The following is a 16,715-nucleotide window of genomic DNA, read 5'->3' on the forward strand; positions in this document are numbered from 1 at the left end:
AAATATACCCTAATAAGTGCATTGAACGATGCATTGATATAAATAACATCCTATTATGGGGTTCTATCTAGTATACTAAGCTACTCATATAGAAACATAACATTGTGTGCAGCGTACAAGATGAAGGTATGATATCCGTAATGTTAATATGTTGAATAATGAAATGATAATTGTTTTCTTAACAGATTTTTGTGTACTGTGAAATATGTAATAAGTAGCTAATAAAACCCATGTATTTCATAATTGCATTACTATAGACAAAACACAAAGACACAAGAACACATACCAATATGGGTATATACAGGGAAAGTGAAGTTAGCAAAAAAGCACAAGTAGTAGCAGAAACAATTCATAACTTAACTGATTAGTTTCATGCAAATAAATGATTGCTCTGTTTCAAAGCTGCTATTTACCCTATGTATATGTATCACTTGATGTGATTGGACCCTAAGGAAAGTAGTGTGAGTACAATGTATACAAATATGACCATATACAGGGAAAGTACAGCCATAAAATAAACAGAACTATCAGAAAGTGCTCATAAGTCTAGTGATTATCTTTATGCACAAAAAGGATTGCTGTCTTTCAAGCTTGTGTTTTCCCATATGTATATGTTTCATATGATGTGACTGTACTCTAAGGGAATTACTGTAAGAACCTACTAGAAGGATATGTCTACAAATAAAATAAAATTCTTAGTTTCTCACTGTTACTGAAGAAAACCATGTGGCCTAGATATGTCAGCAAAAGATAAAATAGTGAGCCAGACATGTGATGTCATCAGTGATGTCATCAATGACATTTGTGATGTCATCTTTGATGTCCTGGGTGTTAGTCTTAGCAGTGCACGGTGGCGGCGCGAGTTATGGTTGCTTAGCTTACCATAACTGCCGAATTTCAAGAGTTTTTCGGTTTTACTTGGAACCATAACGTCCCTTTAACAAAGTTTTTTCACTGAATTTCATAGGTTTTTAGTAGCGCAACTTAACCATAACGTCCCTTTAACAAAGTTTTTTTCACTGATATATATATATATATATATATATATATATATATATATATATATATATATATATATATATATATATATATATATGATCTTTAAAAAAAATTAGGATTAGAATTCCAGAATTATGCAGATGATATACAGATTATCTTTGATCTTCACAGAGATGTTAAACTTAATAAAAATTCAATCTGTCTTTCAAGCTGTTGAGCACTGGTTGTGTTCTTCTCCTGTATGAGGAACAAACCCAAACACTCGTACTGTAGAGTTTCCTCATACCTGTGCTACAATATTAAACCCCAATTTACAGATATCAAAATAACATGTTGACACACCGCGTTTCGGCTTTGTTGGATTTACAGATTATTACTCTGCCCGAGAATGACCTTCGACCTTCATCAGGACAGACCTACGTCAGGACAGACACATTAAGTTGAATGCATTATTTCCCATTGTACTCGCTCCTGTGATGATTCTGAATTACTTCCCGATGTAACTCACGAATATTCACTAGATTCTGGAGGGGGTTAAGAGAGAGGTAGGGTAGCCTGTTCTGTTGGTTCCAGGTAGAATGAATGCTTCTGATCATTGACACAATCCCATTGAGTTTGCTCATCTTGTATGTTTTTAGTGGGATGGGAGAATGCATCATCCCTATAAACTCCTCCTCCTCTCCCCATTGTAGGAGCAGTACCAACTCTACTGTGTGATGGGCACCACGTTTCAGCTCTGCAAGATCTGTACAGAGAACGACAAGAATGTGAAGATAGAGCCGTGCGGGCACCTGATTTGCAGCGCCTGCCTGACCGCGTGGCAGGTAAGAAACAGACCCGAAATGCAACTTCATAGCAGGAGTAGCAGCCTAATCCATTTTTTTGTGTAAATATGCAGGCACACCTTTTATTTGTACTTTTACTATTAGATGAAATCACATGAAGATTGGCTACAGCAGGTATGTGGGTTGAATGTATTTTTCTCCATTGTGCCCTGTCCTTTGTCCACATCGTTTTGTTAACACATGGAAGCAACAGAACACCATTACAGGTAACTAAAACCATACAAAGCAGCAGCATCCTGCCCATAGCTCCATATTTAATCTTGCAGTAAAGAACTCCACCATATTAAAACTGTCAGCATGCCTTAAAAATGCATATGGATAACACCAAGATGATGAAATGGAAAAGACCGGGTAAGATGGAAGATGGGGACAAAAGGCCTGAAGCATTTGCTACAATATTGCAATACTACAATTCTATTCACACTCCACCTATCAGAGAAGCAGAAAATATAGAGAACTTCAACAGGTACAGATGTGTATCACTCCTGACCACCTCGCCCAAGAGTACCAGGCGCCACACTGTCCAACAAGGTTTGCGACTCTGCAACCCTTCACAACACGCAACACAAATGTTTCCCCTCAATACACCACCCTCAGTTAGGCAGGTTGATGAGCAGAGGATTCTGTTCCTGATTCAGCAATTTTGTTTCTTGATCCATGTAGTCCTAAGGGGCATTGATAAATGCTCAGGAAAAAGAGTGTCCTATCACCCCATGTGGCTGAAACCTCCTTCTGGCTGCAGCACCCAAATTCTCTTCCCTGGCCCTGGGGAGGCGCAACACAAAATAATTCCACTCTGATTCCCCATCTCAACCCTGCTTCGTGCATGCAATCTATAAGCCTTGTTCAAAGCTGCACTGAATCCGCTGGCTAAAACGACTTGGAGTTCGTACATCACTGAGCCTCCGAGGTCAGTCCTTCTTGTACTGTTCCGAGAACTGTTCCGGGAACAAGAGAATACAGAGATGTGCTGCTGCATTCTCCTACATTCACCTACGAGGTTTCCAGAGCGTCAATCCTTGCCCTCAGTGCCCTCGTGCTTCGTCTCCACATTGTCTAATGCGTCTTTGAAGTAGGCCATGTTCGCATTCTGCGCTTCAGTGATTGTTGACTTCCCTGTGACAGTGCTCCTACCCTCAAATATTTCACTATAGTTGGACAAGGGGTGCGAGTTTGCAAGTATTACTCTCCACCTTACTGCGGCTTATGGAAGTTTCTCTGCTAGAAGAGTAAGTTGTAGCTTAAGGGCCTTTAGATCTTAGACTGTCGTGGAGTGTGGTGGAATGTGTTTGGTGTGGCTGAACTGGCAGTCTTTTCGCTACCTCTACTATCAGTTGCTCCTGCTCACTCCCTAAAACCATAGCCCACCCGCACAGTGCGTCGCAGAGTGTGTTTGCTGTGTTTGGCGTGTTGCATGCCTTGTGCCCAGGTCTACTGAACTGAACCACTACTGAACTTCTGGAGGACTGTGGACTTGGTTCCTCTTACAGGATGAGCACTTCCTACTGTTCTGTTGTCCTTTGCACTCTTGCTGTACTTTGCCCAACTGTCTGCTTGCCGCTCGCTGACTGTTGTTGTTTCTAATACTGCATTTCAATACGGAAGTTGCCATCGCCGTTGTCACCATTACTGCTACCCTTCGCTATCACCTTCATGTTGCACCACGTGTGGGAGAGCGTAGTGGATGAATTTGATTTGGGGGTTCACTTGCTGTTGTTATGGGGTCCCGGAGTGCTACCGCAGCTGCTGCCATCTCTTTACTTAATCTTTCCCCCGCTGCCCAGTCTTCCTCTGCTGACGGCCCTCAACTCGATCCTGGGCATCACATAGTCGATGACAGGAATGCAGTAGATTTTGGAGTCATTTTGGGGACAATAGTATTGAAGGGGTCAAAACATTGTGTACTGTTATGAGTCCCTTACCTCGCTTAGACGAGTCTCCTTCCTTCGCTTGTGTCCCGGCTCCAGTCACAGAGCTTGCGTTCCTGCCTCTGCCCCCGGAATTCGTAATTAAGTCCTGTCCACAAAAAACTTTCTGCGTTGCAGCCAGCAAAACAAAAAAATCTACAAAATCTCCTCCTCGTCTCCCAAAATCAGCAATTACTACCTAAAGTTAATGGCTCCTCCTGCTTCAATTCTGGCTGTTGACTATACATCGTTTTTGGCATATTTACCCCCACCCCCTGCAAATCAGCTAGCCAGTGTGAAGCAGAGTTATCTGCATCTGTTCTGTGTCTGCGCTCTAATCTTATCAAGTCTGTTTCAACTGTATTGGAGGTCGGCAATGGGTCCCGTCGAGATTCTGGACCCAACCTTCCTCCTTCCTCTTCTATTACAATCTTGCCTATTGCAGGGGCATATGATGATGAAGTAGATATGGAATTTGTTTCTGGCGGTGCAGCACAGGATTTTACAGCACGATCCATTGTCCCCCTGGGTGGATCTGGTGGACTTGCTGTCTCTGCCACTACTACCAATATTCTACTTTGGATGCTAGCACATACAGTAAGGTGGTGGTTTCTGTGGTTGTTCACCCCTCCACCGCCATGTCGGATTTAAATCTGTCTTTTCCACCGGATGATTCCACCATTGATTCTGCCGAGCCATCTAGTATACAGGAGGAAATGTCTTCAGATGACCTGTCTGCTAATCCTCATACTACTTCAATCCCCTCACAGCCGATCAGAAATAGCACGAGTAGCTGCGACTCAGCGTCAATGTTTACTGCACTGGAAAATCTGCTGTCCACTCTTCTCACAGGATCAGATGAACCCTGTCTTATCTTGCGTCTCAGGACCTTGCTATGACTGCTCATGCTTCTGCCCTCAAATCATTGGTTCATGCAGTCCTGGCACGTACTGGTCTTGTAAAAACTATCAGTGAACAGTCTGACCTTGTAACCCTGACCTCAACCGCCTCTGTCAACTCAGGTCACCCATCCGGGCCATATTGCAACAACGTTCCATCTTGTGGCACCTAAGGGGACTATTGAAGCTGCAAAAGTCACCAAAGCTAACATTGGGCCCTCCAAGAAAAAAAGGAAAGTTATATGTCAAGCAATGAAATATGCAAACAAAAGACCTACCACGTCAAAGTCGGGACCAAGCCAAGTTCCTAGCTGTACCATCAGCACTTTGGCTAGCAAGACTTCTCTGCCACCCACGGACGTTGCCTTTTTTGACACTAAGTTTTCTTGGACGAAACATCATACCGATTAATTTGGATTCCAGATCATGTCATGTCAAATGCTTGGGTAGGAAACTTTTTGCTGTTCAGGCATCTTTCTTTATCTCGGATCTGAACTCCTCACAGAAGACCCTTCCTGTAGTGCCTGCCACTGTTAGTAAGGTAGTCCAAAAGCCTCTCGTGGACTGCATCTTTGCCCGTCTTACCTAATGATGGCACTCAGAAATGGGGTGGGGCTCTAAATCCTTCCAAGGATGGAGGGAGGAAAAAAAGACAATGTTTGGTGAAGGACTTCATCCCTGTATATAATTTAAAACATCTGTTTGCTGCTCCTATATGCACACCTCTTTCCAATGTTTCTGCTGGTTCTGTGAAAGAACCCTCAGTGCCATCTACTAGGATTGAAATGGAGCATAATACTGTGAGCATCCCCACGGGACCCACCGAAAGGGCACTGCTAATTAGGAGCCTCTTTCACAGAGATCAATCAGATTATTTGAATCAGGCCCAAATACTGGAGCTGTTTCACTCAATTATCCCGCTCTGCTCTATCTGCAGTAATGACATCAACTGGTTATGAATGTATCTCCTTGGGTTGTAATATTCTTCCATCATTGATGTATGGTGGTGGTCCGGTGGCTGGGCTTAAACACATAATCAGTAAATGCACAATTGAAGCTGTGCCTTTTCTTCCAGTGGGTGTTCCATCTGTCCCAGCAATACTCATCCCTGCCACAACTAATATTCTAACGGGTGGTGGGATGCCCAACATGGAAACGGGGGAGGCATCCACTGGTACTGCCAACAAAGACACCCACTGGGAGTGGCTTGCAGGGATGGGCTGACAGAGAAATCTGAGGCATCCCTAACCACTCATCTTTCCTTATCAGCTGGAAACCAGGGGGCATAAACATCTGTTTGAAGATGAGGGATTGTTTGGGCACGTGAATTGCTTTAGTGTCCTGTCTCTGCAGGAAACCTGGATGGTCGACCCGCTGGTGCTTGATGGGTGGGCAATGAGCCATAAATCGTCAGTGAATGGGAATCTAGGTAGGCCTAAGGGTGGTTTGATTTTGGGTGCCAAAAAACCACTGTGTCTGACTGAGGTCCAATGTGATTCACCAACTATTGTGATTGGTAGACTGTCTGTAATTAACTCACCTGGGGGACAGGACATTCTACTTGTCAATATATATGATCCCCCATATGCTGTCCCCCACAGTGCCATAATGAAAAATCTGGTGTGGTGGCTTGATTCTGAGGTCCATAGCCTAACTATTATCTTGGTTGGGGATTTCAACTCTGGGATTCCAAGTAATCAAGACTCAGAGACTGGGCTGATGGAAATACCTGATACTGGCCCGAGGTGTGAGTCTAGACTCGACCGCAGCTGTTCCAGGGGTTTGTGCTAGGCATTGCTCCTCTATTCACGAGACAGTGTTAATGTGAATTGGATGCGCCCCTCAGACTGTCCACCACAGTTCATGAGGTGCTCGCCTTCTAGCTCTAGCATCATTGGCTTGTCTTTGTGGCCATTGATGCATCTGTTGTAATTGATATGGGCATCAAACATCGTTTGGAGAGTGATCATTTTCCTGTCATGCTATCTCTAGACTTGATGTGCCCTAGCTATGGCGACCGTAATAGAGGGTCTGTAAACATCAATAGATCAATGGCCAGAGTGAGCTGGAACTCTACTAGAATTGAGGCAGTGTTGGTATCTGCACGCAGGGCCTTCTTGGCTTTTCTATCTTTATGGCTTGTCTCTACCCTGGGGGAAGATGCAGCTGTCGCTCTGGCGATAATCACAAAGTTCGAGTGCCTTATTGCACAGGTCTTTGATGGTGTCCCATTGCACAACAAGGGGAATAATCGGAGGGCCACCGGCACTCTGCCGTCACATAGATACTGTGCAAGCTGTCAAAGGAGGTTGCTGATCCAGTGCCCCACACTGTAGGAAGGAGGGAGTTAAATATCTCCTACTGAACATGTATTTAAGAGAATGCCAAAAGTGGTGCGATGTAGTGTGTACTACAGTTAACAACGAAATGAGAACATTCTAGCAGATTGTTAATGGCCAAGGCTCATCCTTGTTAGATCTCAAGGGCGTTCCTGAGTCTGAATGGATCACCTACATTACATCTACCCTGGGACATTTCTAGCTGAGACAGTCCTTTGTCCCCATGGAAATAGGGTACTGGATATTTGGGAAAAACATACAGGAATTTTCTGAGTTCATTGGTGCTAGAAGTCCTCCAGAGCTGCGGGGCCGGATGGCCACTGCAACTTAATCATCAAGGCCGATCTCCCACTCTCTGCAAGGGTTCTCCGTCACCTTTTTAGCTGTATTGCTATTAACCAGGTCCTCCCTTGCTCTTGGCATGACTACATCCTGGTGCCGGTGTATAAGAAGGGTGCACAAACTGATCCGTGCAATTATCGCCTTTTGGCCATGTTGGACGTTTCATCTAAAGTCCTCACGCGGATCTTGTTGGACAAGCTGACCACTTGGGCAGAAAATAATAACATCATTCCCTGGAACCAGACTGGTTTCGGAAAGGGCTGTTCAACATTTGTCAATTTACTGACACTCACGACCATTGTCGAACAGGCACAGATGATTCACAAGAGATGCATATATGCTGCATTAGTGCTGCTTTCGACACAATTGACCTTGCCAGGCTATGGGGGAAGTTAGATGGTTGGGGGATTCCACCTGGCCTATTAAGGATGACTATGTTGCTACATGCTGAGACCGATGTTAAAATAAGGTTGGAGGGTGATGGGTGAACCTCGGCTTGGATGCAAACGGATGTTGGCCTGATGCAGGGTTGCCTCCTGCCCCCCATACTCTTCAACTTATATCTCTCTGACATGGGGCTTGCTCTGGCTGACCAGAAGTACATCCTATCCAAAGCTTGGTGATGTGGTGGTGCTATGGCTGGGGTATGCAGACAACATTGTCGTCTTGGACCTCACGCCAGGTGGCCTCCAAACCTCCTGGGATAACCTCACCTCCTACTCGGTCCTAAACTCTTTGAGGGTAAATATTGCCAAAACTAAGATCATCGTTTTATAAACCTGCTGCAGACGTGCAGTCAGAGTGGGTTGGAACCGATGGATATTCATATTGAGGTTGTGAACCAGTATGTTTATCTGGACATTGTTCTTGAAGCAAGTCCCAGAGGTATGTCTCATTTGAGTGGACTCAAGGTGCGCGTGGCACAAATTCTGGGGGCCGTTTGTTCATTTGCATGCCGGGGTGGAGGCTACTCAGTGGGAATATTGCTCAAATAGTTCACTGCAAAAATTGTCCATATCCTCTGCTATGTAGCAGAAATTTGGGGTTTGGGAATATTGGGAGTCCTAAGATTGAAATCAAGCTCCCTAGGCGTCTTCTGAGATTACCTTTATATGTCCCAGCTGAGATAATTGCCTTGGAGTTTGATCTCACTATGATCCATGAGCGTACTGTATTAAGCAGCCTGATGCTCTATTGGAGACTTGCACACGCCCAGAGTAACACCCTGATGGTCCCATCATATCTCTGAAGGTTCTTGGGTAATCATATTGTGTGGGACTATGTCCGCCTTAAATTTACTAGAGTGAACACATTTGAAATTGTTGCTCGGTAGTCTAAAATTCCCAGGGGGGACAGATATTGTCGGTTCTGTGGTAACAATGAGGTGGGAACAGTACAACATCTGCTGCCACACTGTGATGCACTGGTTGAGCTGTGTGGGAGGGCCAATAGGGCAACAAGGTTTGAATTTTCCCTCCCCCCGGCTGCACTGTGGGATCTTTTCATGTCTAGCTCCCATGAGGGACTTATTTATTTTTTTCACCAAAATGTGGAAAGAGGTGTATGGCATAATTCAAATGCTTGAAGAGTGAATGCACCTATGTTCCATTATTCTCTTGGCCTCTCCAATTAATGGGATTTGCTTTACATGAGAAATGCATTCTTTTTCGTGTGTTATTTATGTGTCTAATTTCTGATTATGATGATATGTATTAAAAGTTATTAATTTAACTGTATTATATAAAAAATACATAAATAAAAAGATCTTGAGTGTAAAATCCCTTCAGCCTTCATCAGCCTGTCAGGGCACCAGCGGGTACCAGCTACTCTGGCACACTTCCACCCCACCACTGCTCAGGCTCCTTGACCTCACCATGGTCCGTGGGGTGCTGGGAATGCTTCATTCAGTGCTGGAAGCAGCACTTTCATGTCTCCTCTGCATCTCCCTCCATTGCATCGGTCCTCGGGCAGATTGGGCCCTGCTGTATTGCAGCGTTGACGGATGAGCCGCACTGCTATCTTGACCACCTTCATTTGGGCTGGGAGAACAGGATCACTGTATGTTGTCCATCAGCGAGCTGCACCCGTGCATCACCAGGTCATCCTCCAGAAAAACTGCACCTTTCTCGCTCTGCTGTCTACTTGCCATGTTTTCAAGCTCCCTCCCCAGTATTCATAACATGCTAGATGCTACATGAATGGATTGGCTGCGGCCAGGGTTATCAGTTTCCTGATCTGGGAGGTGGTTGGCGAATCCACCCCCCTCAAAAGGCCCTCTTTAAGGGTCCGGCACAACCCCTGTCTAGACCTGTCTAGGTGCTTCCTATGTATTCCACATCTGTTCCCCCGTATTTTCTGAATGCACCCCTCTGCATCATGAGGGCTCCAACCGATGCGACATCTGCCACCATGCTAACCATGTCACTGTAAGGTAAGAAGGAGGGCATTACCTCTACCTCGCCTGCCTTCATGACTGCTGCCTGCTCGTACTTGCGCGTACTTGATATCTTACTCTTGCCTATATTGCAGCACAATGCTGCCTGTTTACTGCCAACCCACAGCTACATCTATCACACTGTGATGACTGTTCCTCTCCCTCTACCCTAGTGCCCACCAAGGCTCTGCCTGATGCACTCCTTCCAAAGACACGTTACATCACGTATGGTACAGCCACATTTGCATTAGCGATTTTCTTCACTGCATTTTCGCACCAATGTTTGCTGCAATTGTTGTAGCCCCCTGTCTCTTGGGGTTTACTCGGAATGATCCTTGGTTTTATCCTCCTCCTCCCTTGTCGGAATACTTGTACATGGCATGCAGAGTTTGTAACAAAAGTCTCTCACCTGTAAATTCTAGATGCCCGTTTGTCTAAACTGCTGTCTTTTCACCTCCCTTGTTACTGTCTCTGACCTATGCAAACTGTTAACTTGTATCCATGTAACAACTTCTTTGTCCGCTGTACCATGAAGCAAGGCTTTTTTCAGATGGTATGTGTCTCGTGCTCTAGTTTGCGCTCTGAAGTAGTCCCCTGTACCTTGAGGCGAGAGTTTTCCAGAAAGTTTACTGACACCAATTATGTCTCCTATGCTTGTTTGCACCCTGAAGTAGCCCCCTGTACCATGAGGTGAGGCTTTTCCAGAATGTTTACTCACACCAATTATGTCTCGTGCTCTAGTTTGCATCCTGAAGTAGCCCCCGCACCATGAGGCAAGGCTTTTCCAGAGTGTTTACTCACATCAATTATATTTCCTATGCTTGTTTACACTCTGAAGTAGCCCCCGTACCATGAGGTGAGCCTTTTCCAGAATGTTTACTGACACCAATTATGTCTCCTATGCTTATTTGCACCCGGAGGTAGCCCCCGTACCATGAGATGAGGCTTTTCTAGAATGTTTACTCACATGATATATAGTTCCTATGCTTGTTCGCACCCTGAGGTAACCCCAGTACCATGGGGTGAGACATTTCCAGAATGTTTACTCGCACCAATTATATCTCATGCTCTAGTTTGCACCCTGAAGTAGTCCTCTGTACCTTTTGGCAAGACTTTTCCAGAATGTTTACTCACACCAATTATGTTTCCTATGCTTGTTTGTACCTGGAAGTAGCCCCTGTACCATGAGGCAAGGCTTTTCCAGAATGTTTACTCACATCAATTATATTTCCTATGCTTGTTTACACTCTGAAGTATCCACGTACCAGGAGGTGAGCCTTTTCCAGAATGTTAACAGTAACCAACTGTGTTTTTTCATGCTGGTTGCACACCTGAAGCCCCTTGTACCATGTGCTTAGGCTTGTAAAGTGTGCTCCCACCACCAACTGTTATGCTGTAACCCATATGAGCACCCTTGCACTTCATGAACTGCACTATGCACTTTCTGTAACTAGCGCCTGGATGCCTCAGGCCTTTGTGCACTGAAATAAATGGAAAACTAAATAAAAAATAAATAAAACCGCATTGCCCAGGCTGAATCACCATCATTGCGCATCTGTGTGGGTTCAAGGCCGTTTTGAATTCTGCCATCCCCACCTGACTTACCTTTTTCTATTGCTGTATCTAGGCAAACCCAAAAGAAACCGAGTAGAGGGTGTATATCATTAAATTGGGGGTCTTGTTTAATTATTAGGTAACAAAGCATGTAGAGTATGGTAGTATGCTACAGGTGCATCAAACTCCATTAGGCAAGTTGGACCTGAGCAAGACCAACGACTACTTCATTGTAATAAGTTATACAACGAGGAGGCAGTGAAAATTTGTATTTGGAGGGTATATATATCAGTGTTTAGTTGTCCCTGAGAACAGCTGTTAAATCCTCACCATCACGTAATGGAAAGAGACTTATTCAGGCCTAAATAGCCCATTGTGCTTTAATAAGTAGTCCCAATCCTTGGTGACCAAATGACTAATTCTGAGTCACTTTCAAGAGAAAAGGAGCGTGGCACGCATCATAGACACAGCTTTTAGCCAGATCTGAATTTGCAATGTTCACAGCTTAGTCTTGTTTATTTATTTATTTATGCATTTGTAAAGTGCACTAAACCCACAGGCATCAAGGCGCTCGTTAAAGATTAATCAAAAAGTCTGGAGAAAAAAAAAGAGTCCAAAAAAGTTAGGGTTCGCCGATCAGTTGGATGATCAGCCCTGGGAGAATAGCAGTGTCTTAAGCTGTTTCCGAAAAGGTCCAGTAGGAATGTTCTGCTCCCAGGTTAATAAATTTGACATGCAAACTACCCATAATATAACTAACCCTAATAACATAATACATATTCCCATTCCCTACTAAATGACCTAGCAGCCTCTACCTCTGTGATCTTGGACATGGCATTTAACCTTTTCCCCTTCACCATGACCCAAAAGTCCTCATCCTTTTTTGTCTTGCTAGGCTAATGTTCCTGGTATTTAGTTTTCGCAAGGGGAGTTTGACAAATATCATTTTCCCACTGTTAGATTTTGCCACACCCATATTCTACCGTTGTGAAGTTACCCGAGATGTGCGTTACCTCTTTGAATCTTCCACTATGATATTTGCCACACTTGCATTTTGCCTCTTGCAGTTTCCTCAATTTAAGCTTTGGCACTTTGAACCCTGCTGCTGTGATATGTGTCACACTTGCAATTTTCCACTTTGGCTTTCCCTGTGTAAGCTTTGACACTTGGGAAATCGTTACTGTGATACTTCGCCTCACTTGTGTATTACCTCTTTGAGTTTCCCAATGTAAGTTTATGCCACTTTGAATCTATTTACCACACTTGCATTTCTCCTCTTTCTGTTTCCCAACCTATGTTTCACCATTCTGAACCTTGCCACAGTGATATTTGCCACATGAGCACCTTCCCACCCCTGACACTCCCCAAGATTTGGAAGTGGGAATATTTTAATCCCTATTTTTTTATTTATTTTTTAAGTTGGGAGTTAAATGATTTTTTAGTGAGTAAAAATGTAAGTCCAATTCCCAATGTGTTATTTTTTTATTATAAGCAAGTAAAAATATATTTTAACTGTAAAAACGGGTATATTATTATAATAATTATTTCTGTGCACCTAGTTATTGATGCCCATTAAAAGAGACCTGTTTACTTCTTCTGATCAGCCAGTAATAATAGTAGTTTCTTTCTGTGGTACTACGTGCACTACTGGTCCAAACATTCCCATGGAGCTGTGTGGTGAACGCGGGGACACAATGTTCTATGTGTATGCTTCCTATTTTTTGTTGGGAGTACTTTCAATCTCCATTTTTATTTTTTGGGAGCATTTGCCTATTTTTGGAGAGTAAAAGTGGCTGATACACACCTTATCTTTAGGGTTGGGTGCTGGATTCATATGCAGTATGTGAGAACAAGATACTTGGCATTGAGTCTTGGAGGACCTGTCATGCAGAGCTGAGTCTCAGAGCACTGGCCAAGCTTCAGAATCATAATAATAAATAATAATAATAACAATAATTTAGCATTTATATAGCGCTACAAACCGTCAGGCATCTGAGCGTGGCTTATTATTACCCACGGTGTGTGGTGCTCATTTATTGACCTCTGTAAGATGAATGGCTGAGTTTGGCCCTGCCGGGATTCGAACCTGCATCTGCAGGCTCTGCACAGATGTCAAAGCGAGCGCTCATGCAGAACAAAATCACATTTCAAGGCAAAGGGCCCATGCATGAGCCACATTATATAACCAGGTCATGGGTGCAGGTGTTGTGAATCAGGATGATGTTTTGGCATATTGGTGCAGCTCCCGTGGTTTGTGCTGCAGACTCAAACAAAGTAACTCCTGTGATGTCTCAAGGGAGCAGAGCAACCGCGGAAAACCTGTACGTGCCGGTGAGTCTGTGATTCCCAAAAGACCCAGAGATTGCATTGCATTGATTTAGTCCTAGCCTGTGTTTAATGTCCCTTCTCAAGAAGCCAGGCCTTCTGTTTCTAAAAAGCCAGTTTGGTTTCCAAAGGGTGTTAACAAAATATCGTCCTTGCAGATTTCACATCCACAAGGGTGGTCGTTTGTTCTGAGATCTCTCCCAGACCGTTTCAGGGGTATCTACGGCCACCAACCACCCCTACCCACTTACCTCTTCCTGGTTTGTCTCTAGGATGTGCCCCATACAGACCTACATACAGGAGGTGGTCTTATTAATGCAGCGTTTCGTAAGTAGGCCTTTAGGGGAGGTGATTTACAGAAAGCAAATGTAAAAGCCATCAGTGGTGCTCATTGAATTTAGAGACTATATTCAGGTGGCCACTTCGAGGTTGTTTTGTTATCAAAATTAAGGATATTTCAGGAAAAATACAGCTCGGGCACTTGTCATGAATCACAGGGTTTCATCACTTCTCTGCAGAGGGGAGCCTTTTCTAGTGAGGATAGGGAGGCGAGTGTGCTATGCAACATTCCCCCTAGGGGTGGCAGTGTGCGAGCCCTCAAAGGGAAAGAATCCCCTTTCGGGGACAAGGACGCCCGTTCTGTCAAGGAACTCCCTGAAAAAATGTCTTGTGAGCCGGCAATAATCAGCTGGAGTAACCAGGAGGCACGGATTAAGCAGACAGTCGAGCCGTGCAGTGAAAGGAAGCCCAGAGAGATGGAAAAGGACCTGGTGATGCTAACACGTTATAAAGGAGGCAACAAAAGACCCTGGAAGGGATACTGCGATCCAGAGTACACAGAGTCTACTCGTCCCAGTGCATGGACAAATATCCATGAGATTGAGAATAACTACGGTACTAAGTATATTTGTCCCAGTGAAAGGACACGTGTCCACAAGAGTGAGAACAACTACGGGACTCCATTTACTCATCCCTGTACATGGAGAAGTATCCATAAGAGTGAGAATAACTACGGGACTAAGCCCACTCATCCCAGTGTATGGAAAAGTATCTGTAAGAGAGAACATAACTCAGTTTACTCATCTCAGTGAAAGGATTAACATATGAGAGGAGGAGAATCACAGTGGGACCTGTCTTACTCACAACAACAAGACAGGGACGGAACAAGGTAAGCTGTCATACTCATCCCAAAGAGAATTATCAAACCAAGAGAAAGTTGCAATGAAACATGTTGTTCAAGAGGAGGTAAGGCACGAGAGGGATACAGAGAACCAAGATCAAGCAAAGAGTAATTGCAATTCCCCTAAAATATTGGAGAAATGGAACTTCAAAGAGACACTTCAAGAAATCAAAGTACGAATGGATCAAAACCCAAAACCAGTGTGGAGACGAAGTTTCTCTACAGAAGGATTTGGGGCAACAAAAAGGTGGCAAAGTCCCCAAGAGAAAATTAACAACTTAATTCAAGAAATAGCCAAGAACTATTAAAAAATCATCTACTAGGGCTATAAAAGCCTAGCCAGGATAAGGGAGTCTTTCTCCTGGACCTTGGGGTTTCTCTTAGTAGTAGGGCCAGTTTAGATCAGCTTTGAGATGGAGGACAAACTGTTTAATGTTTGGAATTCTCTACTGACAATGAGAACCCTAGTTAGTTTTGTTAGATGGGTAGATCCATAGAATAGGGATAGAAAGGCTATTGTCTTATACTTTAAATAAATCATCTGTTGAACATGCTAAGATTGGTCTGTCTCATCTGATCTGCCACACACACTATTGTGAGTGTTGGATCTCGGGCGATGGCACATTCCTGCTGTGCATAGTATAATATATAGATTTTTCCATCAACCGGACAATGACCCATCTGGCCCTCTGATGGCCTTCCGGTACTTGTAGTTTCTCTCATATGGGGCTCGACCAGAATCTCTTGAGTTAGCACCCATGTGGTGCCGCCTTCCCTCTGCAACTGGTCTCCCCTTCACACTTTTAACAGTTAATTCAACGTTAATCTGCTTTGTTTCAAAAGTTGCCACTTTGCGATTTTCACTCAGCCCAGTTCTTATCAGTCTCCCCTCGATTCACTGACTGTGATGAACTGCATGGCTTTTGGCTTCTCTGGAGTTAAGGCTGGTACCATGGGCACAGGAGCTTTCCTCGCTCCTGCTTATCAGCATAGGTTTGAAGTGTACCGTTGACATATGCTGCAGGACACTTGTGCTATTGTTTGCAGTCTTAGGCTCTCTTCCACGATGATTCCACTGGTCTGAGATGAAAAGGGCAAGGTCACTTCTCTCCTCACCACCCTCTCGATTCCTGCCGCCTTTCTCCTTCTTTTAACTGCCGCGCAGTAGCCATCTATTCGGGCTGTCTACTGTACTTGCCTTGCACGTACTGTGCTCTCGGGCTCCACCGTTTATCTCTGTGGGGAAGGGAAAGGGGCATCAGGTGTGTGTGATTCTGATCAATTACCTGACTTTGCCTGTGCTTTGAATTGGGACATGTCAGGTAAAGAACTCTGGTGTTAGTCTGTTGTCCTTTGTGTTGTGCAAAAGTGTTAAAGGGGGAGGGTAGTAGTTTGGAATGTTCTCTGTGAAAGGAAGGGGAAAAGGTGTAAAAGGAAGGGGGATACCGCGTCTCATGTCAGTGTCCCACTCCCACTCCTCGAGTACCCCCCATCCAGGTGATCCACCCTCACTGGTCCACCCCCAGGAACTGGATCCAATTGCGATGGCCATGTCCTGGCCACCTGGATGGCAGCTCCCGGGGACTAGCTAGGGAGGCACCTTCAGGTTTCTCACAGGGGGAACAGATAAATGGCAATTGGCTATTATGGTGTTGGGTATCAAGGGGTCTTCCTCATGGTTAAACGGGGATACCATGCCTCATCCAATGAAATCATGTCTCACTGGTAGTTGACTCCTCCCATGTGATCCTCCCTCACACAGCCGCCCCCAGGGTCATGATCAGGTAGCGGATGGTAGGTCACTGCCGGGGAATCCGTGATGACTCCATTGGATTCATCTCAATGGGGACATGCCACAGAGTGAATTGGTGGAATATAATGCACCTTTTCA

General features: G+C 44.5%; 1 protein-coding gene across 3 annotated transcripts in view; it reads left to right on the plus strand.

The window, feature by feature from the left end:
* Positions 1–16,715, plus strand: part of CBLC (Cbl proto-oncogene C) — a 699,319-nt gene that overhangs the window by 376,990 nt on the left and 305,614 nt on the right. For all 3 annotated transcript variants that reach the window (XM_069640996.1, XM_069640995.1, XM_069640994.1), the window contains one exon: positions 1,692–1,823. In XM_069640996.1, the coding sequence (XP_069497097.1) occupies positions 1,692–1,823 (132 nt within the window). The remainder of the gene's footprint in view (positions 1–1,691; positions 1,824–16,715) is intronic.

Source organism: Ambystoma mexicanum, chromosome 1q, assembly GCF_040938575.1.
Source record: "Ambystoma mexicanum isolate Mex_15411 chromosome 1q, UKY_AmexF1_1, whole genome shotgun sequence".
NCBI lineage: Eukaryota > Metazoa > Chordata > Amphibia > Caudata > Ambystomatidae > Ambystoma > Ambystoma mexicanum.